Source organism: Heterocephalus glaber, unplaced genomic scaffold (assembly GCF_053883595.1).
Source record: "Heterocephalus glaber isolate CG9 unplaced genomic scaffold, H.glaber_assembly_v1.0 deba00001662, whole genome shotgun sequence".
NCBI lineage: Eukaryota > Metazoa > Chordata > Mammalia > Rodentia > Bathyergidae > Heterocephalus > Heterocephalus glaber.
The window spans coordinates 1809795-1835523 of record NW_028258403.1 but is presented as its reverse complement, the minus strand read 5'-3'; the positions used below and the strand labels follow the sequence as shown (position 1 = coordinate 1835523).

The 25729-nt window shown below is 42.2% G+C and overlaps 1 protein-coding gene and 1 long non-coding RNA gene across 2 annotated transcripts; one reads left to right on the top strand and one right to left on the bottom strand.

Annotated features, from left to right (window-relative positions):
- Positions 1-2552: 2552 nt before the first annotated feature.
- Mettl17 (methyltransferase like 17) lies at positions 2553-9631 on the bottom strand. The gene is made up of 14 exons (XM_004865023.4): positions 9496-9631; positions 9192-9345; positions 8971-9105; positions 7914-7995; positions 7607-7688; positions 6831-6904; positions 6131-6225; positions 5287-5357; positions 4991-5098; positions 4702-4770; positions 3800-3850; positions 3473-3565; positions 2859-3043; positions 2553-2780 (listed from the first exon to the last, which is right to left on the bottom strand). The coding sequence occupies exons 1-14, from the start codon at positions 9562-9564 to the stop codon at positions 2675-2677; spliced, it is 1374 nt and encodes a 457-aa protein (XP_004865080.2). The 5' UTR covers positions 9565-9631; the 3' UTR covers positions 2553-2674.
- A 67-nt stretch (positions 9632-9698) lies between these two features.
- On the top strand, positions 9699-16448 carry LOC106007793 (uncharacterized). The gene is made up of 3 exons (XR_001182365.3): positions 9699-10024; positions 11396-11525; positions 13186-16448. It is a non-coding gene; the product is annotated as an uncharacterized LOC106007793 (long non-coding RNA).
- The last annotated feature ends 9281 nt before the right edge of the window (positions 16449-25729 follow it).

Sequence of the window (25729 nt, the reverse complement as noted above, 5' to 3'; positions counted from 1 at the left end):
ACAAGGTCTCACTATGCAGTTAGGTTGGCCTTGAACTCACACTGTAGCCCAGGCTTGCCTCAACCTCTTGAGTGCTCAATTACAGGCATGTGCTGCCATGCTCAGCCCAAGAGTTTGCTTTTGGTGACATAAAAATTTGGTCAGAAGTAATTCATTGAAATAATATAAATATTCAAGTTCAAAAGCCCCCCCCCCCAAACCCTTCAAAGATCTTTACATTGTTATAATACACATGGGTACAATTTTGAGATACTGACAACTATTAAAAGGTTTTTCCTCAGCAAAAAAAAAAGGTTTTGGGTCGGGGATTTAGCTTAGTGGTGCCGTGCCTGCCTGGAAAATGCAAGGTCCTGAGTTTGATCCCCCATACCACACACACACACACAAAAAGGTTTTGAGACATTGTCAGAAGTTTCACATTTTGTACACAATAGCTAATTGTTAAAAATCAAATATATAAATAAAACATCTAAGTTTTTTTACAAATAAAGTAGTAAAACATTTGCTAAATATATTTTTTCTTAAAATTTATAAATTATGAGTCTATTAAATATATTTCATATTGTTGGTATATATCTACACAGGATCAAAAGATATCTGATCCTTTTAATAAGCTATAAAATATTATAGAGAAACAATAAGTAGTAATTTTTATTTTCTTATTTATTTTTGGCTTTTTTTGAGACAGTCTCACTATGTTGTTCAGGCTTGCCTTGAACTATGTAGCCCAGGCTGGCCTCGAACTTGCTGTGATCCTACCTTAGCCTCCCAAGTACTGGGATTTCAGGAGTGAATCATTACACTTAGCTACTAAGTATTTAAAAAGAGACTTTTGTCAAACTATAGGTTAAAAAAGAACTTTAAAAAGTAAGTCTGAGAGAGGCTGGGGATTTAGCTCAGTGGTGCTGTGGTTGCCTCACAAGTGCAAGGTCCTGAGTTCCATTCTCAGTACCAAAAAAAAAACCCCACTGCGTGTGGTGGTGCATGCCTGTAATCAATCCCAGGCCAGGCTCTTTTTGCCTTGTTTTATGTTTATAATCTTTATAACTATTGTTTGTCAAAGGTGCTGACTACAAAACAGATGTTAGACTTGATAATAAACTCTAAATAAAGTTTATAAAGTTTATAAAGAATAAACTCTAAATAAACAGTCACTAGTTCTAAATCTTTTACTGCTCATATTTGGCAAAAAGGGTTTTTATGACACTGACTCTTGTCTGTCATACCCCTCCAATGTGGGACATGCTCTGACTGACCATCACTGGGAAAAGCTGCAAGCACACTGTGGGATAAGGCTGCAGACGGTTAAGTGACAATACCTTCAAAACACAAAAACAAAAAAATGCATTCAGGGACAAGGGGGCAAAGTCCCAAGCATCAAAGAATCACTTGTGTGTCAACCACACCAAAATAAGTAGAGCTGCAAAAATTATAAAAGGATTCTTATGCATGACTACCTAAAAGAAATAAAAAACTCCACCCTTTTAACAGGTATAACAGGTATTTTTTGACTTTGAGTTTTTTTTTTAAAGGAAGAGAGGTTTATTTTGGCTCACAATTTCAGTGGGTCCAGTGCATGGTTGGATGGCTCCAAGGCAGAAAACACACATAGTGCAAGGGAATGACAATAGGGCAACCCGGAAGCAGAGAGATTTCTTTTACATTTAACTTCACAACTTTCAGTGATACCTTGACAGGCGCAGGCATATGGTTTTTCCCTTGCTTATGTTCTAGCTACTTGTGATAAAATGTGCACAGCAAATCCAACATGAAACAGCCAGCCAGGTGATGTGGCACCTCAAAGCCCTCAAGATGGAGGGCTAAAATAAAGGAGGAATTGTAACCAGCATTGCAAAATAAAACTTTAAAATTTTCATGTAACAACATCCCCTCCTCTCTTCAGCCTAAAAGAGGTGATAGAATATGCAGATAGATGCAGACCTGGGAGCCCAGGAGCCACAGGAAAAAGGAGGATGAGCTGAAAGCGAGAAAGCAAGTGTAAAGATCTGCATTACCTTGTGTCCCCTTCCCTCTGTTCCTTGCTATAAGACCCTTGCCCACCTGCCAATGGTGAGATGGTGATTTGAGGCAAATAGGCCCCTCCACCTCCTCAGAGCTAGCTTTGCATAAATCCTTTTTCCTGTTTACCCAAATATATGGCCTCATGTGATTTGGTCAGTGGTGCAGAGGAACCTAAAAATAGGAGGGTCATTGTGAATTAGGCCTGGGCTACATAGTGGGTTAAAGGCCAGCCTGAACATAGCAAGAACTTTCCTAAAAAAAAAAAAAAAAAAAAAAAAGGGAAAGTAGAGATAAAAAAGATAGATTCAGTAGCTGCTGTTTCCCCTACTCAGGTGGCCTGCAAAACAACTGTGAGACTTGCTAAGCCAGTTTTCAAAGAGCTTTCCCCATTATTCCAGATTATCTCCCAGGAAGTTGCAGTCTCTGGTAGGAGCAGTGGTATAGGAGAGGGTGAGCCTTAGATTTGAAGCCTGGTACTGAAAATCTCAGGATGCTCCTCATTATAGGATAGGCTGGGAAAACAAAATCCATTTTCATTCTTTAAAAATTTATTATTATTAAAACTTTAAACAAATATAGATATACAGGGGTATCAGCACTTCCTTCCTGGATACCAGGTAGCTCTAGCCTCAGCAGGTCTGAGAAAACTTTGTCAACTCTGAAGTGGATCCTGTGCAGGGGATGGAGGAAATTTGGACGGAGTGATCACAGGTAAAAGGTCTCCCCAGGAGCTGGCACGGGCACAACGGTACAGATCCCTGTGAAATAGAAACGCAGTGTGAATGGGGGCTCAGGTTCTTGGCACATTCCACTGATTCTGGTCACACCTCCTATACCTGCCGTGCCGGCGGGCTGTGATGACAGCATGCTCCCTGTTCCCGTCCGGACAGCACAGGTGACAGTGCACATGGCGGGGCCGTCTGAGGACAGGCTGAGTGATTCGTGGCCAGCGATTACCATCCTCTGGAAATCCTCGGGCAAGAATCACCATAGAAAACTTTTCCTCTTTTGGCTTCTTATTCTAAGGTAAGAATACAGAGACTGTTTAGAGGAAAAAGATTATGGGACAAGCTTTTTAGTTTCCACATTCTTGCCGTTCGCGACCCCCCCCCCCCCTTTTTGCAGTACTGATTGAAACCAGGGGTGCTCTGCCACTGGGGTACATCCCCCACCCATTTTTTAATTTTTTGGGATGGAGCTCACTAAGTTCCCCATTCTGGGCTCAAACTTGGAAAACTCCTGCCTCAGGCTCAGCTGAGTGCTGGGATTTCAGGTGTGTGCCCTCTGCCTGGCTCTGAAGTCTTCTCATGTTCTATAAATCATATACATTCAGGCTGTAAAATTTTCAGACTATTCTATAAGTTCTCCAACTCTCCCCATCTCTGACTCCTTTTCTTCCTGCTTTCCCAGGTTATTTTCTCCCTGTTATAATATTTACCAGGATACATACCCAGCTGAAGGGGATGGGATGGTAACCTTGGGAGAAGCTACAGGCCAGAGGCTGAGAGGCCATCAACTGAGGACAAGGGAGTTCATGGGGACACTGTGAACACACATAAAGACACATGACAAAAAAGCCATCAGTCATACGGAAGATAGAATCCAGACGGGCCAGGGAGAAGGGAGCCAGGAGCAGATGGCAGGGAAAGCCATGGGAGCCACTAGGTAAAGAGAGGGACATGGAGTGGTGGGGAGTGGCCAAGCTTCATCCACTTACTTTGCCTGGCCACATCCACACTTGGACCCATGTGCTGGGACAGGCTGAAGTCATACTCACCGGGGCAAAGACAAACCCAGGACGAGGGTCCAAAGGTGACTTCTCTTTTCCCTAAAGTCCAAGAAATGAAGCTGGGTCTGCACAGCCTATTTTCATAATTCAATCAATGCTTGGGAGACTAAGGACTCTTTTAACATTCAATTCTAATAATGATGAACTATGTCCTTTGAGTTAAGCTGGCTATATCTCTAATGCTCTAAACAAAGAACTTTCTCTTTGTAGCAGTAGAAAGGCAGAAATTTGGCTCACAGTATGAGACACTCCTTTGCCAGCAACCTCCACTTTCAAAAACATTCACTCAGTACAACTAAATTTATAATTACACACTGGCTCATATTCTCTTACACAGACAAGGTTCTTGGCTCAGCAATGCGCCACATCAGGGGCTGGAACATTTCTTTTTGTAGCAGGGATTAAACCCAGGACCTTGTACAAGCTGCCCAAGTACACTACCACTAAGCTACATTCCAGCCTTTTTTACTGGGAGACAGGGTCTTGCTAAGATGCCCAGGCTGCCCTTGAACTTGCAATCTCCCAGACTCAGGCTGCCAAATAGCTGAAATCACAGGCATGCACTACTGTGCCTTGCTGCAAATTTTTAAAATGGCGTGGGAGAAGGCAAAAGCTATCTCTGTCCCAACTGTTCAACTCTGCAATTAGCAGTGTAAAAGCAGTCACAGACAAAGACTGTCATGACTATGCAGGGCTCATACACAAACAGGAGTGAGCTGATCTGAAGCAACAGCTCGTTTGCCAACCGCTGCCCTCTACTATTATGACTGTGTGCGTCTAGTTTCCTAAGAGTTGCACTTCCCAACACACAACAGTCTCCTCAGCTTTCAAGGGAGCAAGAATAATTGGTGATAGACAGGTGGGTGCTGAAGGGGGACAAAGAAACTTACCTTGAGGACCAGGTCCCTGGCATCCATGAGGAGACGGTGTCCGGCTTTTGTTCCGTTCTCTACCAGTACCTGTTCACGAAAGGGGAAAATCAACAGATGCATGTCAGCAGCTCTTTAACAGCATTTGCAGATGCTGTCAGGCTTGGAAATGGGCATACAGAGAAGATCTTAAAGGAGGGATGTAGAGATCTGAACAGGAGAACCATGTTCGAGAGTAAAGGGAAGGAGAGGAAAGGCCTGAAGTCCATGAAGGTGCTTCAGTCCTTAAAGGGAAGAGTTTTCAACTCACCAGAAAATGGCTTGTCTTACGCCACAGAGTGTGAAGTACTGCAGTTCGGTCAGCCATGCTGGGCAGTTCACTCAGGGCAAAGGCTGCAACTACCACATCGAACTGCACCTGAGGAGACAGGGAACATGAGAGAACTGACAACTCCCCCACCCTAAGTACAACAGAGCTCTGGCCCCTACATTTCTTTTATTGCTTTCCTTTATCTTCGAACACTCAATGCTAGACTGTAAAACTGGGGCCACCGCTTCCCCTCTGCTGCATTCCACATTTAGAACACCCTCAGTACTGCTACTTGCCTTGGGTGATACAGGTAGAAACTGTCTAAAAAAGACAGCTGGAACATAAGATTTCCCTGATTCTGAACCACCTGTGGAAGAAAGAAGAGATGTGGTAACTAAGAGTACATTTGAAGTAGCCAGGTATGGTGGCACACACCTGTAATACTAGCACTCAGGAGGCTGAGGCAGGAAGATCGCTGCAAGTCAAGGCTAGCCTGGGCTACACTGTGAGTTCAAAGGTAGCCTGAATTACATAGCAAGACTCTGTCTCAAATAACAAAAAACAGCCAGGGATTTAGCTCAGTGGTGCCACCGCCTACCTTGCAAGCGCAAGGTCCTGAGTTCAATCCCAGGTATCAAAAAACAAAAAACAAACAAAAAATGTACATATGAAGTTTATGGTCACAAGTACAAACTAAAGAGATACAGACCAGAAACAGCCCTGAGGGGGCTAAGGATTTAGCTCAGTGGCACTGCGCCTGCCTCACAAGCTTAAGTTCATGAGTTTGATCCCCAGTACCAAAAACAAAACAAAACAAAAAACCAAAACAACAACAACAAAAAGAAACAGCCCTGAGGATAAAGAAAAACACACTAGGTGAGACTATGCTGCAATCTGGTAAGTAAATGGGAAAAGGGATAGGGAGCGGATCAGCTCCCCAGTCCTGGTAACCTTACCCAACCCAGTCACAGCCCACAGAGGCCTCTAGCACCCTCTTCTTGATCATAACATTGCAAGACCAGATTTATCTGAACTCTCAGCCCTCTCCTGTATTTCCCAATAAAGCAATCTTTCTAGGACTCCTTTGGGTTCTTAACTCCCTCAACTTTGGAAAAGCCCTACCTTAGCACTTGTTCTTACCTTTCAGTAGTTTTTCTGCCAAATTCAACATGGCAGCTGAGCTGTCTACACACATATATTCACGGAGGCTCTGGCCCCAAGTAGCGTGAGCAGCCCTGGAAGCAAAACAAAAACAATACATTCTTATTTATTTTGGGGGGTTTTGTTTTTTTTGTTTGGAGACAGGGTCTTGCTTGAAATTGTGACAATCCTCCTGCTGCAGCCTCCTGAGTGCTGGGATTACAGGAGTGTAGCCCCAGGCCCAGCCCTCAAAAAGCCACCGATTCTTATGACAAAAAGTCATCCTTATGAGAGAGCCATCTACTCCCAACCCTAACCCTTGGGGAAACAAGTGTTATGTTAAAATACCTCGAAAAACTAACAATGTTATTTTCTTATTTCACTCACAACTCCTGAAAAAAAGGCAGACTCAAAAATCCACTATAGGCAAAATAATTTTTGATTGATATGTAAAACCTATTCTCTACACTAAATTTCTTTCCTTTTTAGCCTTTCTAAACATGGCCTCTTTCTGCACTTGACATTTCTGTAAGCTCCGGCCCCAATCCATATGCCATCTTCTTTCTTGCTTCATCTGAGGGAAGAAACACCGTAGGTCCCAATTTTCCTATTTCCTCTGTTTTCTCAGTTGTGATACTGAAGTGGTGTAAGTATAGCTTTAGAGCTAGACTGACAAAGACAGCTGAAGAAAGTTACTCACCAGGTGACAGAACCAGTACCAGAGCCAAAGTCCATCATGGTTTGTGGCTGGAACTGTGGAATTCGAGTCTGGATCTGAAGAAATATACAACATTCCATAGAAGGGTACACAGAGAATTACTTAGGGCCTTTGTAAATATGAATTAGAGGACTATGACAGAAAAGATGAGAGGTGAATGTATTTTGAGATTAAATATAAGCACTTTCTAGAATAGAAAGCTTGTGAAATAGTGATTTAAAAAAAAAAAAAAGACAATTTATTTGAAGGTCGGGGAAAGGGGAAGAGAGAGAGAAAGATGGGAGACAACTACTCTGGACCAGTAGGGAGTATTCAAAAGACAAATACTCATTCTTTTTTTTTTTTTTTTTTTTTGGGTACCGGGGATCAAACTTGGGTCCTTGCACTTGCAAGGCAGGCAGCAGAACCACTGAGCTAAACACCTGGCTCTCATTCTTTTTTTTTTTTAATGACAAAGTCTCACTAGGTAGCTCAAGGCTGGTCTTGAACTTACTATGTAGCCCAGGTTGGCTTTGAACACCTCGAAATCCTCCTGCCTCAGCCTCCCAAGTGCTAGGATTACAGGCCTGTCACCACACCCGGTGTGAAATACCAGTTGTAAACCTTCCTTGAGTAACAGAACCCTTTCATCAGAGGATAGAGACTTTCTTTTAAAATATGCACATATAAAGTCCCAAGAATCCCTGCTCTGGAAGACTACTTTAAGAAAAAGGGAGCTGAGGCAAAAAGGTTAAGGTTAGAAGTTGAGGGATTTTCACCTCATGGAAAGCCCTGGAGACTGCTGCAAAGCCACCGTCCAGTCTTGCTGCCATGTACACCAGGCTCAGTTCCTCATTGTAGCTGCAAGGAAAATCAGAGTCATATCCACTGGGAAATAACCTGAGTCCCATAGTTACTTTTTTAGGAGATGAAATCTTTGGAAAGAACTCTTCCAACTTTTCCACTCCCCAGTATAGAAGGGTCCAGGTAGCTTTCTCAAATACTAAAATGATTGTGTAATTACACACCCCTGATTCTGCTTTTCAAATTCAATGTTACCTTTGCACTTATTCTAGCCCTCCTCACCTTAGTTCCTGCCAATGGTAGGTAGTTCTTCGAAGGGCATGTAGCACTGCTGCCTGGAGTTTCTTCTCTGTCTGAGGTGTGTCTGGGGTGAGAACAAGGACTAGAGGTGAGCACCTGGAGGGAACAGGGATCAGATCTAATATTATAAAGTGTTTGTTTGTTTTTGGTACCAGGGATCGAACTCGAGACCTTGTGCTTTCGTGGCAGGCGCCAGAACCACTGAGCTAAATCTCTGGCTACTAGATCTAATATTAAATACACTGCCCAACCCAATCCTCCCTTGTTCCCACTGGAGCAGCCTCCAAGCTCAGGAGAGAAGCTAAACCTAGAGAAAAAATTCAGGGAAGAACAAGAGTAATCACCATCATTGCAAGAGTGAGTGTATCAGACAGGATCCTGCCTCTAAGATCAGTTTATTTAGCTTAACAAACCCTGCTCCACGAGTTTTGTTTTATATGAAAGAGAAATGTGAGAAAAATTTAAAGGATATGATAAGGAGGAAACTGTGGATTTCTTCAAATCCCCAAAATTTAAGATCATGAAATCTCCAACGTTCCTATGGGGGGGGGGCGTTGAAAATCTGACTCTCATGACTGTGCTCAGTTCGGCACTATTTAGAAACTATCTATTGAATACCTACTCTGAGCCAAATATCATGAGGAGCGGAGTGAATACAAGATGAAAAAAAGGCAGGTCTGTAAGACGAAGAAGCTCATTACCATGAAAATATGCTTCTTCTATGTCTGAAGAGGGTTTTGGTACCGGACAGGGAGCCATGTAGGAACTTTATTTCACTTGAATAAAAACGCAAAACATCCTAATCCTGTGGACTTGCAGGAGGGAAAAATCCCAAAGAGCTGGATTTCTAAGCTTCATCCAAAACCCGAGAGCAACCTGTGGACCAGACTACTTTCTAGTAAGACACTAACAACTGCTCTTGCCAAAAAGTCAAATAAGAAAGTGCAGCATCAATTTTGGATTGTGAAATTATTCCTTACTTTTCATTTCCCACTGCTATTCCAATCTGGAAATATTCTTAACTATTCTTAAATCCTACCTGGGTTTTCCAGGAACTTTTTCTCAAGATGCATTGCCCGTCTCTGCAACTCCTCTGGCTCTACAGGCAAATGCCGGCTCCAGAGATAATTGGTTAGCGTTTGCACCTTGTCTTCTACATCAGACACTGTGCTGTCTGTGGGCCAAAGATGAAAAGCGGAATCACCTTTGTGCAGGCCTCATCTCATTTCTTTTCGGGCCTCCTACCCGGCGGTTACTCACCAAGCAGCAGTATCTGCGCAGCGTTAGCTAGTGCGGGTGGCAGCCGCACGTGCGGGAGGTGGAGGACGCCAGGGTGCTGACGGTGGGGCTTTTTCCCCAGAAAATCGGACTGGTTATCTACCTGGGTCACGCCAGGAACAAGGGCTGCGAGGGCCTGTAAGGCCAGCAAAGAAAAGCTGATTGCCAGGCAGAAATGAAGGATGCAGGTGCTTCCTCAGGTGGGGCTGCTGAGGGCGCTCCTCCTTGGAGCAAAGGTGTCTCTGGCAACCTTGTCACTCCGAGAGCAGCGGAAACAGACACTTACCCGGGACTGGGGAACTACTCGAAGGCACCAGCGCCAACTGCTTAACTTCAGTCTACTTGCGGTCGCCATGGCGCCGGAAGCAAACCGGAAGCAGAAGCGTAGCTGACGTTCAGTTCCGAAGCCCTGGTGAGCCACTTCCGCGTGTCCAAGACAATATCAGCCAATGAGAAGAGCGAATACTTGCAAGGAGCCAATAAGCAATTGATACGTAAATCCCCTTGAGGCTCACACTGTAAGTGGGTAGGATTTGGTCGCAGTTCTGGCGAAATCCGTGGGAGGCGAAGAAGAGTTTTTGTGCTGGCCAGAAATCTAACGAGCGGGGCAGGAATTGCTATAGACTGGTGAAGGCTCTGGATGTATTAACTGTGTTTCATGCACTTCAGCAGCTATGTAACAGCTGTTGGAAGTATGGTGCTAATTTGTGAGTCATTTTGGAACTGTGCATTGGAACATAAAGGAAGAAAGATGCTTGGTGCCAATGACACATAAATATCATTTGTCATGCTATCTGGGAAGAAGACCTTGACAAGTCAGTGATTTCTTTTATCTAAATGCTTATGCTATCCAAATCTTTCCAGTACTTGAAGTAGCGTCTGTCTCTTATATTGACAGATAAAATATACAAACGTCATATACTTGGATGCTCTCATTTTTTGAGGAACTAAGGCAAGAGATAGGGAGAAGGGTTTCCCTTCTACCAGAGCGAGGTTATTCATAAAAGCAGAAGTGTAGGATTATGGTTTGCACTGGATCTGTGTTCTTCAGTGAATTTAATACTTTGTAGGAAGAACTAGGACTGGAAATCCCATTTGACCCCGCTATTCCACTGCTGGGGATCTTCCCCAAAGAATTAAAAGAATCATACCACAGTGATATATGGGCACCCATGTTCATAGCAGCACAGTTTGTAATAGCTAAAACTTGGAAACAGCCCAAATGCCCATCAACTGGTGACTGGATAAAGAAAATGTGGTTTTTTTATAAAATGGAGTACTACTCAGCCATAAAAAATGAGAAATTGGAGACATTTATAGCTAAGTGTATGCACATTGAGGCAATACTCTTAAGTGAAATAAATAGGACACACATGTGTAAATACCGAATAGTTTCTCTGGTGTGAGAAACTGAAAGTGTAAATAAGGACTAAATGTATAATAGGTCATGTGAAATAGGAAGAAAAGGGGCAAAGGGGAAGGAAGTGGGAGGGCTAGGGGAAAGGATAGAAGGGAATGGGATTAATATGAGAAAATGGAAAAATAGGAACAAAATCTTTGTAAATAGGGAGGGCTGGAGGGGTTGAAGGGAGGGCTGGGCAAGGGTGAAAAATAAGAACCAAGAGAGACTATGTAAAGGTGCACATGTCCAATGATGAATGTCATTATATTGTATGCCTAAAATGTACCAATGATTAGAATGAATAATCGATAATGCAAAATAGGAAGAAAAGGTCCAAAGGGGTAGGGGTAGTGGGAGGCACAGGGGAAAGGAAAGAAGGGAAAGGAAAAAATGATGAGAAATGGAAATAATGGAAATAAAGTCTTTGTAAATAGGGAAGGGTGGAGGGCGTGAAGGGAGGGCTAGGAATGGGGAAAAAATAAGAACCAAGATGCATTATGTAAAGGTACAATTCCCAATGAGAAATGTAATTGTGTTGTATACGTACAATGTACCAATAAAAGAATTTAATACAAAAAAATACTTTGTAGGATTCTGATAGTTTAAATGTAGGGTAAGGTCCAGGGATGAACTCCAGTTCCCTAGGTCTAAGGTAGTTCTGGCTATATCCCCAGTACTTAGGCAATGTTTGGCACATACTTGTAATGTATTTCTTTCTCTCTTTCTCTCGTTCTTTTTTTTTTTGTACTGGGATCCAACTCGGGACCTTGCGCTTGGGAGGCAGGCACTGGAACCACTGAGCTAAATCCCCGGCCCTTCATAATATATTTCAAATAAATATCAGATGAAGTATCCTCAGTGAGTGGGATGAATGCCCAGAAGAGATGTTTTGCTGGCTCTCTAGATGCCATATGGTTGGTGAACTTTATTTTATTTCTATATTTATTTTTTTTTTGTACAGGGAATCGAACTCTGATCCTTGCACTTGCAGGACAGGCGGCAGAACCACTGAGCTAAATCCCCGGCCCCGGTTGGTGAATTTTAAAAGCAGAAGTTTCTTTAGAGTCCTAAAAAAGGGGAGAAAGCTTTCAGGGCAGAGATGTTGGCAGTATCTGGCCATGGACAGATTATTTTAGAAGTATTCTCTGAACAAAATACAGATAAACTCTGAGTTGGTTTTGTGTACATGTAAAGAGGATACTTCTATTTGAGCTGTGAAAGCTGAGCTCAGAGTTTATGTATAAAGAACTCTGCTTCCTCAGAGATCAAGGGATAAATAGATCTGGCCCCAAACTGGCACTGGCAGTGCTTATGAACTTTGAAGTAGAACTTGAGCGAGCTTCAAAGCCTGAATAAATCACTATGAGTTTGCCAGGTGGTATTGTGTGGCATGAGATAGTATCTATAAGTTTTCCCTGATTATATCTGGTATTTACTGTGAAAAGTCATTGTCACCTTAGTAAAATAATGTGTTCTTTAAACAATCATCCACCAGAAAATATGGGGAAGTATAGGGATAGAAGAGGATTTAAGGGTACACTTTTCCCTCAAATTTTTTATTAGTATATGTTTGTGATACATAGTAAATAAATTCATCATGGGGAATGGTAAATATACATATTACATCTTGACCCTTTTACTTCTTCTACCTTCCCTGTATCTCCAGATCCCCTTCCCATCCTATCAAAGAACCTACTCTTTGATACATTGATCTTTGCATTGTCTTAATTTCATTCATTTCTGCTCTGATCTTCATAATTTCTTTCCGTTAGTCTCAGATTAGGATTGTTCTTGTTTTTCTAGGACCTTGAAATGCATCATTAAGTTCTTTATTTGTGATTGCACTATGTGTGTGTTTTCAGCAATAAGCTTCCTCATTCATTGTGTCCCATAGATTTTGGTATATTTGGGGAAAAAAAAAGAAAAAAGAAAAATCAAGGTTGAGCTGGGCATGGTGGTGCATGCCTGTAATCCCAGCACTCTGGAGGCTGAGGAAGGGGGATCACAGTGAATGGGAGGGCAGCCTGGCCACCCACAAAATTGGATATGAAAGAATGCAGAATTTCTCTTTGCACACTGGAGAACTGTTGGGAGAAATTCTATATGATTTTGGGGGAAAAATCATTTCATAATTAAATCATGATTAGGGCCTAGTTTTCCTGGCTACAGGCCAGCATGTCGAGACCTAATTCGGTTTTCATCTCCGGTCACAGCTAAGACCTCAATGGTCCTGTGATGCTGTGATACTCTAGGGCAGGATTACACCAGCTGGAGACATCCTGGGAGGAACCAAATCTTCATCTGCATAGTTCCATAGTTCTAGGATCATCCCATATTTTCTGAGTCATTTGCTACTTTTGTTTCTGCTGATGTTCTGAATATAGGCATGGCAAGCTCGGGGTCTGGGGTCTTTTGCTGCCCAGAGCAGCATTGACCAGGCCAAAGCTCAGCTTCTTCTCTAGTCTCATTTTCTGTCTGTATATTAATTAATTTGACTTATGCTGTCATGGCTCACAGGAGACTAGGACTCACTGTAGAAGTTCTAGTAACGTCCCCTTTCCCTGTTCCTTACAGAGAACAAAGGATTTAGTCAAAGATCTGGAGCTCACTACAGTGTTCTGTGTATCAGGAGGCTGATGGATCTGCAATGGAAGGCTGATGAGTCTATGTTGGAAGACTGAAGGACCTGTCCTGGAAGCTGAAGAGTCTGTACTGGAAGCCAGGAGATGATGTCCAAAGTGAAGGTGAAGACTGGAGTTCCTCCAAAGAAACAGAAGCACTTTTGTCCTTCATTTCCCCTTTATACCATCCAGGTGACAAGACACCCTAGGGTGGGTCTTGAACACCCCAGTGTGTGGAATTGCTGAGCTAATTTAGTTGAATTTCTCTTACTCAAGTTGACACAATCAAACAATCCTCACAGTCCACCCCTTGTCAACTGACAACCAGACTCATTTCTTTAGATACAAAGATACAGTCTCTAGATACAAAGACCAGCACATAATTATACCTAACATGTTATAACTTTCCTGTGTACAAATGGAAATACACTAGTTCCCTCCCTAGAATAGAAGGCAACTTTTCTTTGGGTGATGCTTACTCTTAACATTTCATAAATTAACATTATAACATAGGTTTAACAATCCTTAAGAACTAGTATTAATTCTATCAACATTATATTACATTAGAATCATATTAGGAGAGAACTAGTACAATTGCAATCCTCATTTACATAGCTGATCAAGGGATCATAGCTGGTATTTAGAATTATATTCTACTACCCATTCTGTATTCCCTTGGCTTTTAGCAAGCACCTCAGATTTTGGTTTTTCCCCTGGTGGAGTGACCCATACCTTCATTCCTGAAGGTTCTGGACCATTTGTTATTCATCCTGAATTAAGTTATTGTAGTTTCCTATTGACTTTAATAATAACAACAGGGCGTAGTAATACTAGGAGGCAACCTAAGAGATCTCCTTCACTCCAAGTGTATTCTTCTTTTCCTCCATTGTGGAGTAATAGTCCAATTTCCCTTTGATAGTCTGCACCCCCTGACAACACTGTGACTCCTTTTTTAGCTTGTTTTCTCAGAGGCATGAGGAGATCAAAATGACCAGGGGAAGTCTTAACTTCTAGTTCAATGGTATCATTGTGCTTTCTGGTACAAGTTTTTCCCCCATCTGGAACTAAGACTATTAAGCCAGCAGAACATAAGGTCTTGGGAACAGGAAGCAAAAATTTTGGTAGTGGATTACTGGGGGTAATGGTGAGTGGTACATTCCCACTTCTGTCCCTTGATTCCTGGACCCACAAATCCTGGCTATGGGAGACACAGTACTATATAGAGAATGCTGATTCAAAGCCTATACAACCCACTTGTCTCAGCCCTGAAAGCTACTGCCACCTAGGTGGTGCTGTAACTGTGTCTTCAAAAGACTATTTCCAACTTTCTATCAATCCAGCTACTTCTGGATGATGAGGAACTTGGTAAGACCAGTGAATTCCATGAGCTTGAGCCCATTGCCTCACTTCTTTGGGTGTAAAATGTGTTCCTTGGTTAGAGGCAATGCAATGTAGAATTTCATGACAGTGGATAAGGCATTCTTAGTCCACAGATGGTAGTTTTGGCAGAAGCATTAGGTGCAGGGAAGGCAAATCTATATCCGTAATAACTGTCTATGCCAGTAAGGACAAAGCACAGTCCCTTCCATGATGGAATTGGTCCAATATAATCAACCTGCCAGCAGGTCACAGGTTGATCACCCTGAAGAATGGTGCCATATCAGGGACTCAGTGTTGGTCTCTGCTGCTAGCATGTTGAGCATTCAACAGTGGCTGTAGCCACATGAGCCTTGGTGGGTGGGAGTCTGTGTTTCTGAGCCCATGCATACATAACCTCCATCCCTGCCACCATGGCCTTTCTGTTCATAAGCCCATTGGGCAATGACAGGGGTAGCTAAAGGAGGAGGTTGACCACTATTTACAGAACAAGTCATCTTATCCACTTGATTATTAAAGTTCTCTTCTGCTGAGGTCACCTTTTGGTGAGCACTTACATGGGGAACAAATATTTTTTACATCCTTTGTCCGTAGGGAGAGGTCTATTCACAGACCTCTTCTCCAGATATCTTTGTCACCAATTTTTGAGTTATGTTCCTTCCAAGTTCCTTACCATTCAGTCAGGCCATTGGCTACAGCCCATGAATTAGTTATATAGTCGCACATCTGGCCATTTCTTCTTCCAGGCAAAATGTATTACCAGGTGCACTGCATGAGGTTCTGCCCACTGTGACACTTTTCCTTCAACACTATCTTTCAGGGATGTCCTGGAAAAGGGTTCTAATGCTGCAGTTGTCCACTTGCTGGTGGTGTCTGTTTAGCGTGCAGAACCGTCCATAAACCAGCCCCTAGCTTGCTCTTCCTCTGACAGCTGATCATATGGTATACCCCATGAAGCCATAGATGTCAGGGCAACTTCCTCATGTAATTTACTTGTACCTTCTGGACCTGCTGTGGCTCATCACATATCTACCATTTCCATTTAATAATAGACTGTTGGGCCAGGGATTTAGCTCAGTGATTCCGGCGCCCGCCTCGCAAGCACAAGGTCCCGAGTTCGATCCCCAATACCAAAAAAAAAAAAAAACCCTCACAGTAATGATAGACTGTTGCTGTGCATGTGCAATCTTATGACTGGGTGGATCAGATAATACCCAGCTTATGATAGGCAACTCAGGTTGCATGGTGACCTTGTGTCCCATGGTCAAGTGTTCAGTTTCCGCTAAGGCCCAGTAGCAGGCCAAGACCTGCTTTTCTTTTCTTTTAAGACCTGTTTTTCAAAGGGAGAGTAGTTGTCTGCAGATGATGGCAGAACCTTGCTGCAAAATCCTAAAGGCTTCTGTTGCAATTCACCTATGGGGGCTTGCCACAGATTCCAGATAGCATCTCTTCCTGTCACTGACACTTCAAGTACCATTGGATCTGCTGGATCATATGGCTGCAGTGGCAGAGCAGCCTGCACAACAGCCTGAACCTGTTGCAGAGCCTTTTCTCATTCTGGGCCCCACTCAAAACTAGCAGCTTTCCAAGTCATTAGGTAAGGCCTTAAGTCCCTCTGGAGAAGAACGGGAGAAAGATTGAATGCACAAATTTTTGGTGCATCAGGATCCTTCTCCAAGGGGACCTGGCCTTCCCTTCATTCAAAGGGTTCTGGATGTGTAAGGTGGCTCAAATATGGGAACTGGTTGAGGGGCCATGCTTCTTGGTTTCAATGATTTGAAGTAGGTTTCTGTTCATTTGCCCTTAAATTTTTTGATTATATAAATCTAGTAAAAATTTTGTATGCTTCCCATTTATTTCACTTTTGGGAACACTGTGGCTGAGCAGCCAGTGCTGTAGGTCTACACATGTCAGCCCATTCTGGCCATTGTTCTGCTTCTGTCCTTTCTGGTAAGTACATGCACCCAGTCTTTGGTGATTAAGTGCTGCCACTTGACCTCTGCTACTCCGGGATCCAATGAAGCCCATTGCTCTGAAATTTCCCAATTGAGTAACCATGGACCCCACTGTAAGGTCTGGTATAGAAAGAAGAGCAATAACAGGGCTCTATGGGGCTGCTCTCCTTATGATTCTGTCTCTTAAGGTGTAGTGAAATTTTCTGGATCAACCCAGTGTGGAGAACTAGGTTAAACACTCCAGCATTCTCATTTCCTTAAGCTTCTGAATCCCTTCATCAACAGTAACCATGGAATAGCAGGGACCTCTACTCATTCACCGGGGGGCATCTTTTGATCCATTCTTCTGCCAACCAGCTAAATAAACTATTAACATCTTTTTTTTACTCTACGAGCTGCAACGTTAATTCAGAATCTCTGCTTAACTGGCTTAAATCAACAAACTCAGTGTGATCCAGGTGTATGTTTTTGCCACCATTATGTCACACTTGTAGAATCCATTCTCAGACTTGCTCATCAGGCCTCTGCTTATAAGAGTTAGAAAACTCAAGAAATTCTTTGGGAGAACATCAGACCTCCTCGTGGGTCACACTACGTATCTCATCCTTAGGAACCTTCTGTGAGTTTAGAGGCAAAAGCGGGTGGTGAGGGTGGGTCCTGAGGAGTGTCAGCATTATGTTGCTTGTTCAACACAGGATTAGTTTCTTCAGGTATACTGGAAGAGGCCAACACCATGGGGTGGGGGGTGGGGATGCCTCAGCCACTGCGGGTGGAGAAACTTCTTCCTCTGGCAAAATAATCTCATTAGTATCTAGAAACTGAACATCCTCTGCTTCATCACGATCCTCCCAAACATCTCCATCCCAGTTTATGGGATCCTGTTCTTTTCCAGTCAGTGCCCTCACTTTTGCTTAAGATTCCCTTTGAGGCTGAGCATTAAATTTACATTGTAGTTCAGCCAATTGAATTATGAGGGCCTGTGTTTAGGATTCTGCAATCTCAGCCTTGCAGCTAAAAGAGAGGTTTTCTTTCAGGACACACTTAGAAACTTTTAAATATCTTATTTGTGTCTGGAACTGGGAATTTGAATCTTTGAGCTCCTTGTTTTCCTTTATTAATTTTCCCTCATAGAAGACTTTAGATTTCTTTTGGATGTTTTGAGCTCATTGTTTTTCTTCACTAGTTTTTCTGGAGATGCCAAGACTAGCCAGTCAAAAACCTCATCCTTGTATTTCCCAAAATATATTCAAAAATATTCAAAGTTTTCATGTACAGGGTCACTAAATTCCTTACGTCTCATAAGTGGTGAATTAGGATAATTAAATGGATCTACATTGCATATCACTTTAAACAGTCCACACCAAGGACTATCAGTGTTCTCCAGAGAATTGGAGAGACCATGGCATCTGTAGGTTTCATCAAATTAGAGAGCTGACTCCAGGAACCCCTAAAACCACTGAACATTTCACTTTTACAATTCTGTTTCTCTAGAGCCACTCTTGGTGCCAAAGTCTGTATCAGTTAGTGTGTACTAGAGAAACAGACATAACACAGAATGTACAAGTATATAAGAAATTACAAGATTGGCTTACAAAGGCCACCCACAGAGTCGGATGTAGAATAGTGCAGAGGGCCTGTCTGCACACTGGAGACAGAAGGTTAGCGTCAAAGATCTGGAGCTCACTGCAGTGTACCATGCAAATCTACATCGAGGCTGATAGGTCTTCACCAGGAGGCTGAAGGATCTGTGATGGAAGCTGAAGAGTCTGCATTAGAAGCCAGGAGATGACACCCAAGGTGAAAGCAAAGACTGGAGCTCCTCCAAAGGAACAGAAGCACATCTGTCCTTCATTTCTCCCCTACACCAAGTGATAAGCTGTGTGGAATTGCCAAGCCAATTTAGTTGGGCTTCTCTTACTCAAGTTGACACAATCATACAACTGTAACAAGCTTCCACTCTATTTCTATTGGACAGTAGCTGCGATTTTCTTTCTTTTGGATGGTATTCTAAACATTGGGAATATACTAGTATACAAGACAGGCAAAAATCTCTGCTCTTGTTGATCTTAAACTTTAGTAGGTTGTTATCCCACTACTAGGGAGGCTGAAGCCATGAGTTTGAGGACAGTCTAAGCTACATAATGAGCTCCAGATCAGCCTGAACTACATAGCAAGACCCTGCTTCAAATAATACAAAACAAAACAAAAACAAATCATCACAATAAAAACTTCAATAGGGGCAGCCAATAAGCAAAATAACTAAATGAAATCCCTACTGTAAGAAAGCAGGGAAGCAAGGTTGTTATTGAGCCTGTTATTGAGGCCCTGGCCAAGAGTCTTGATCTCTTACAAGGCAATATGATGCAAGGCAAAAGAAAGATACAGAAACAAGACTTAAACAGGTAGTGGGGAACTGGAGTGGGCCACACCAAATACGTGGTGATGCAGCTGGGCATGTGGCAAGGACCACAATCAGTAGGGTCCATTGGTATTTATTGACAGCTATGAGTAAGAATTGGGTAGAGCGATTTGTGGCATCCTATGATATCAGCTGACACAGGCAAGGCTTATAGAAAGGAGGATTAGGCATTCTTGCAGAAGGAGCAGAACTGACCAAAGGTGGGTTATGGTTAACTAGAAAGTTACTGAAAACAGTTAAGCAATGGGCAGCTCTGGGGATGGAATGTGGATTGGAGCCACATGTTCCTTGGCTGCAGTGTTACCTCACTAGGAGTGCTGCAACTTCACAAATCAGGACTTAGATCTCCATGGCAGCTATTGGCATGGAAGCTGTACTAGCTCACAGCATTATTAGACAAGCTCCTGTGAGTCACAGGCTTGGGCCCAGCTCCAAAAACTTTATAGCCAATTATGGGAGAAAAATGTCTGCTCCTCATGACAGCCTGGTCTGACTTTGGTCAGGGTGGTCTGCCATACCTGTAATCCCAGCACTCAGGAGGTTGAGGCACAAGGTGTTTTTTTTAAAAATTAATTAATTAATTAATTATTTAAATTAAATTCTTTTATTGGTACATTGTAGGTATACAACACAATTACATTTCTTATTGGGAATTGTACCTTTACATAATGCATCTTGGTTCTTATTTTTTCCCCATTCCTAGCCCTCCCTTCACCCCCTCCACCCTTCCCTATTTACAAAGACTTTATTTCCATTTTTTCCATTTCTCATCATTTTTCCTTTCCCTTCTTTCCTTTTCCCTGCCCCTCCCACTACCCCTACCCCTTTGGACGTTTTATTCCTATTTTACATTATCGATTATTCATTCTAATCATTGGTACATTTTAGGTATACAATATAATGACATTCATCATTGGAACTTTGCACCTTTACATAGTCTCTCTTGGTTCTTATTTTTCACCCTTGCCCAGCCCTCCCTTCAACCCCTCCATCCCTCCCTTCAACCCCTCCATCCCTCCCTATTTACAAAGATTTTGTTCCTATTTTTCCATTTTCTCATATTAATCACATTCCCTTCTATCTCTTCCCCTAGCCCTCCCACTTCCTTCCCCTTTGCCCCTTTTCTTCCTATTTCACATGACCTATTATACATTTAGTCCTTATTTACACTTTCAGTTTCTCACACCAGAGAAACTATTCGGAATTTACTCATGTGTGTCCTATTTATTTCACTTAAGAGTATTGCCTCAATGTCCTCAATGTGCATCCACTTAGCTATAAATGTCTCCAATTTCTCATTTTTTATGGCTGAGTAGTACTCCATTTTATAAAAAAACCACATTTTCTTTATCCAGTCTCCAGTTGATGGGCATTTGGGCTGTTTCCAAGTTTTAGCTATTACAAACTGTGCTGCTATGAACATGGGTGCACATATATCACTGTGGTATGATTCTTTTAATTCTTTGGGGAAGATCCCCAGCAGTGGAATAGTGGGGTCAAATGGGACTTCCAGTCCTAATTCTTTGAGGTATCTCCATACTGATTTCCACAGTGGTTGCATCAGTCTACACTCCCACCAGCAGTGGAGCAGGGTTCCTCTTTCCCCACAGCCCCACCAGCATTTGTTATTGGTTGATTTCATGATAGCACCCATTCTTTCTGGAGTGAAGTGGAATCTCAGCGTTGTTTTCATTTGCATCTCTCGAATGACCAGGGATGTTGAACATTTTTTCATGTATTTATTTGCTATTTCTACTTCTTTGTCTGAGATATGTCTGTTCATTTCAGATGTCCATTTTTGGATTGGGTCTTTAAATTTGGGAGCTCTGATCTTTTTAAGTTCTTTATAGATTCGAGATAGTAGACCTTTGTCTGAGCAAGAGCAGGTGAAGATTTTTTCCCACATTGTGGGTTGTCTCTTCACACTGCTAGTGGTTTCTCTTGCTATGCAGAAGCCTTTTAATAAGAAGAGATCCCACTTGTTGATTGTTTGTGCTAGTTCACGGGCAACTGAGGTTTTGTTCATAAAATCTTTTCCTACACCGATGTCTTCAAGGGTTCTACCTAACCTCTGTTCCAACTGGTTCAGAGTTTCTATTTTAATATTTAGATCTTTAATCCATTTTGATTTTAGTTTAGTGCATTGTGAGAGATATAGGTCTAGTTTTAATCTTTGGCAAGTTGAAGCCCAATTTTTCCAGCACCATTTATTAAAGAGGCTATCTTTCCTCCAGTGAGGGTGTTTGGCTCCTTTATCGAAGATGAGATGGCTGAGTGTGTCTGGTGTTGTTTCTGCCTCTTCTAATCTGGTCCACTGGTCCTCAAGTCTGTTTCTTTGCCAGTACCATGCTGTTTTCATCACAGTAGCTTTGTAGTATAGTTGCAGGTTGGGGATTGTGATAACCCCTGCCATATCTCTGTTACCTAGAATTGCTTTTGCTATTCTGGGTCTCTTCTTGTTCCAGATGAATTTTTGGATTGTTTTCTTGAGGTCTATGAAGTATGCTGCTGGGATCTCAATTGGAATTGCATTAAATCTATATAGCAGTTTTGGAAGTATGGCCATTTTCACTATATTAATCCTTCCTACCCAGGAGCACGGGATGTCTGTCCATTTTCTGATATCATCTTCAATCTCTCTTTTCAGAGTGCCATAGTTTTCAGAGAAGAGGTCTTTGATTCCTTTTGTTAGGGTGATTCCTAGGTATTTCAGTTTTTTGGATGCTAGTGTGAAAGGAATTATTTGCCCTATTTCTCTCTCAGTGAGTCTGTCATTTGTGTAGAGGAAAGCTATTGATTTTTGTGTGTTGACCTTGTAACCAGCTACTTGGCTGAATTTGGTTGTTAAGTCTAGAAGACTTTTGGTGGAGTTCTTGGGGTCTTCTATATACAGTATCATGTCATCTGCAAAGAATGACAATTTGACTTCTTCATTTCCTATTTTTATTCCTTTTATTTCTTTCTCTTATCTAATTGCCGTGGCTAATGTTTCCAGGACTATATTGAACAAGAGTGGTGATAGTGGACATCTTTGTCTTGTTCCTGATTTTAGTGTGAAGGATTTCAGTTTTTGACCATTTAGTGATATTGGCTGTTGGTTTTTCATAGATGGCTTCTATCAGTTTGAGGTAGAGACCATCTATCCCAATATTTTATAGGGTTTTTATCATAAATGCATGTTGGATTTTGTCAAATGCTTTTTCTGCATCTATGGAGATAATCATATGGTTTTTGTCCTTGTCTCTATTGATATAGTGTATTACATTGATTGATTTTTGTATATTGAACCATCCCTGCATCCCTGGGATGAATCCCACTTGATCAGGGTGTATGATCTTCTTGATGATCTTCTGCATTCTGTTTGCCATTATCTTATTAAGGATTTTTGCATCTATGTTAATTAGTGAGATTGGCCTATAGTTCTCTTTTTTGGTTGGGTCTTTCTCTGCTTTGGGGATCAAGGTGATGCTTGCTTCCAGGAATTAATTTGGGAGTATTGCTTCCCTTTCAATTTCATTGAAGAGTTTGAACAGTAGTGGCAGCAGTTCCTCTCTAAATGTCTTGTAGAATTCATCAGTGAAGCCATCAGGGCCCGGGCTTTTCTTAGTTGATAAGTTTTTAATTACATTTTCAATTTCATTGGTTGATATTGGGTTGTTCAGAATTTTTAGGTCTTCTTCGTTCAACTTTGGTAATTCATATGTATCTAGGAATCTGTCCATTTCTTCTGTGTTGTCCATCTTATTGGCATATAGGTTCTGGAAGTAGGTATTGATGATCCTCTGGAATTCTGCTGGGTCTGTTGTAATTTCACACTTTTCATTCCTAATTGCATGGATTTGGGCCTTTTCTTTCCTTTTTCTGATAAGGTTGGCTAAAGGTTTGTGAATTTTGTTGATTCTTTTGAAGAACCAACTCTTGGCTTCATTGATTTTTTATATTGTTCTCTTAGTCTCCATTGCATTGATTTCTCCTCTGATCTTTATAATTTCCTCCCTTGCATGAGCTTTGGGGTTGTCCTGCTCTTCTTTTTCTAGAAGTTTGAGGTTCAGCATCGGGTTGTTTAATTGGGCTCGTTCTGTTTTCCTAATATGCATATTCACTGCTATGAATTTCCCTCGTAAGACTGCTTTCATTGTGTCCCATAGATTCCGATATGTTGTATTGTCATTGTCATTTAATTGAAGGAACTGTCTGATTTCTTCTTTAATTTCCTCTGTGACCCATTGGTTATTCAGAAGTGTGTTGTTCAATTTCCACTTGTTTATGAAATTTTTTGAGTTTCTTTTGCTATGGATCTCCAATTTCATCACCCTATGGTCTGATAATATACAGGGGATAACTTCAATTCCTTTGCACTTACTTAAACATGTTCTATGTGTGAGTATGTGGTCTATTTTGGAGAATGACCCATGTGCAGCTGAGAAGAATGTGTATTCTGATTTTGTGGGGTGGAAGACTCTGTAAACATCTGTCAAGTTCATTTGTTCCAGAGTTCGATTGAGTTCTAGTATTTCACTACTTATTTTTAGTCTAGTTGATCTATCTATTTGTGACAGTGGGGTGTTGAGGTCCCCCACTACAATTGTATTAGTGCATATATGACTTTTCATGTCTGTTAGTATTTGTTTTATATAGTTGGGTGCACTAGTGTTTGGTGCATAGATATTTATGACTGTCATCTCTTCCTCTTAGATTCTTCCCTTTACAAGGATGTAGTGTCCTTCTTTGTCTCTCTTAATCAGTGTTGGTTTGAAATCTACTTCATCTGCAAAGAGGATAGCTATTCCTGCTTTTTTTTCGGGTTCCTGTCACATGCAGTATTGTTTTCCACCCTTTAACTTTCAGTCTATGAGTTTCCTTTTGAATTAAGTGTGTTTCTTGTATGCAGAATATTGTTGGATTTTGCTTCTTGACCCATTCTGCCAGTCTATTTCTTTTGATTGGTGAATTGAGACCATTAACATTGATGGTTATAAATGAAACGTATTGACTTGTCATTGCCATGTGTCCCGGCCTGCGGGTAAGTCAACGAAGATCCTAGAGGGGGAGCGAGGATGAGAGGGGACAGGGGACACAAGAGATGGAGACAAGACAGGTTTCTGATCAAGTCTCGTTTATTGTGGAAGCTGCTACAACATATATACCGTAGGGCTAGAGGGGAGGAGCAAGAGGAGGGTACTGGGGATACTTCCTTGTTGCCGGGTAGATCTGCAACAAGCCCGGGCATGTCTGTCAAAGGCCTGCAGCAAGCCTGGGCATGTCCATAGAAGGCACTCAAGAGTTCCAGCGGGGGGGGGGGCAGGGCCCCCTACAGCCATGACCTTTTCTTTTTGTTGGGTTCTCCCCCTTTACATTTAATTTCTTGTCATGCCAGATGGATTCATTCTGCTTTGCTTCCTGGGGTTGTGATCCTCAATGTCTGTTCCTAGGCTATTGTGTAAAATTCTTTGGAGTGCTGGTTTGGTATTCACCAAGTTCCTAAGGTGCTCTTTGTCATGAAAGTATCTTATTTCTCCATCCATTTTGAAAGATAGTTTTGCAGGGTCCATCAATCTGGGTTGGAGGCTGTTTTCTTGTAGGGCTTGGCATATGTTACTCCAAGCTCTTCTTGCTTTGATGGTTTGTGTTGAGAAGTCTGCTGTGATTCTGATGGGCTTTCCTTTGTATGTGATTTGTTTCTTTTCTCTGACTGCTTGGAGAACTTAGTTCTTCTGTTGAGTTTCTGGAATGTTAACAATGATATGCCTATGTGTAGATTTTTTTTGATCAAGGCTATTTGGAGTCCTATATGCCTCACTTATCTGTATGTCAAGCTCTTTTCCCCTGCTTGGGAAGTTTTCTGCCATTATTTCTGTGAAGAGATTTTTTTTTTTATGCCATCTGCACTCTCTCCTGTTTCTTCATTGAGCCCAATCAGTCTTATGTTATTCTTCTCTGCATCATCTAGCAGCTGCTGGATTGATTTCTCATGTTCCCTTATAATTTTGAAGCAATTTTTCTTTTCCTGGTCACTAATTGCAATCTTATCTTCTGTACCTGAAATTCTGTCCTCACCTTGGCTCATTCTGCTGTGTAGACTTTCAATGGAGATTTTCATGTCCTGGAAATCTATTTGCATGTGTTTTATGGATTCCATTTATTTCTTCTGTTGGGATTCCATCATGTTCCTGAGCTCCTCTCTAGATTTATTAATCATGTCTTGCACTAGGGGCACAATTTCTCCTGTTATCTGAGAAATTATTTCTGATTTCCTTTTTTCCAGATCCCCTTTTGTTGCCAGTTCAGTGGGTCCAGGTGGTTGAGTATCAGAGTGTTCCATCTCATTCCCCTTTGGGTTTGCTGTAGGTGATCTGGAAGTCTGGTTTTGAGACTTATTTATGTGTTTTCTCATTTTGACTGGAGCGGGGGGGGGGGCTGTTTGCGCCTGCACGGATTACCTCCTCTGAGCTGGGAGAGGTGAGACAGGGGCCAGGAGCAGCGGTAGGGATGGTGACCCAAAAGTCCTTTCCTCTGGGCTGGGAGCAGCGGGAGGGATGGTGACTGGGAACCCCCTTCCTCTGAACCAGGAGCAGGTGGGATGGTGGCTCAGAAGCCCCTACCTCTGGGCCGGGAGCAGCGGGACAGAAGGTGGCCCAAAAGTCCTTTCCTCTGGGCTGGGAGCAGCGGGAGGGATGGTGACTGGGAAGCCCCTTCCTCTGGACCAGGAGCAGTGGGCTGACGGCTCAGAAGCCCCTACCTCTGGG

What these genes read in the sequence shown, in the direction of transcription:
- Mettl17 (XM_004865023.4), bottom strand. Translation starts at nt 9,564, where the DNA reads ATGGCGACCGCAAGTAGACTGAAGTTAAGCAGTTGGCGCTGGTGCCTT. An exon ending in TACCATTGGCAGGAACTAAG is followed by an intron (nt 7,689 to 7,913) that starts GTGAGGAGGGCT and finishes TTTTCCTTGCAG; the next exon opens with CTACAATGAGGAACTGAGCC. An exon ending in GTAAGACAAGCCATTTTCTG is followed by an intron (nt 4,771 to 4,990) that starts GTGAGTTGAAAA and finishes TTTCGTGAACAG; the next exon opens with GTACTGGTAGAGAACGGAAC.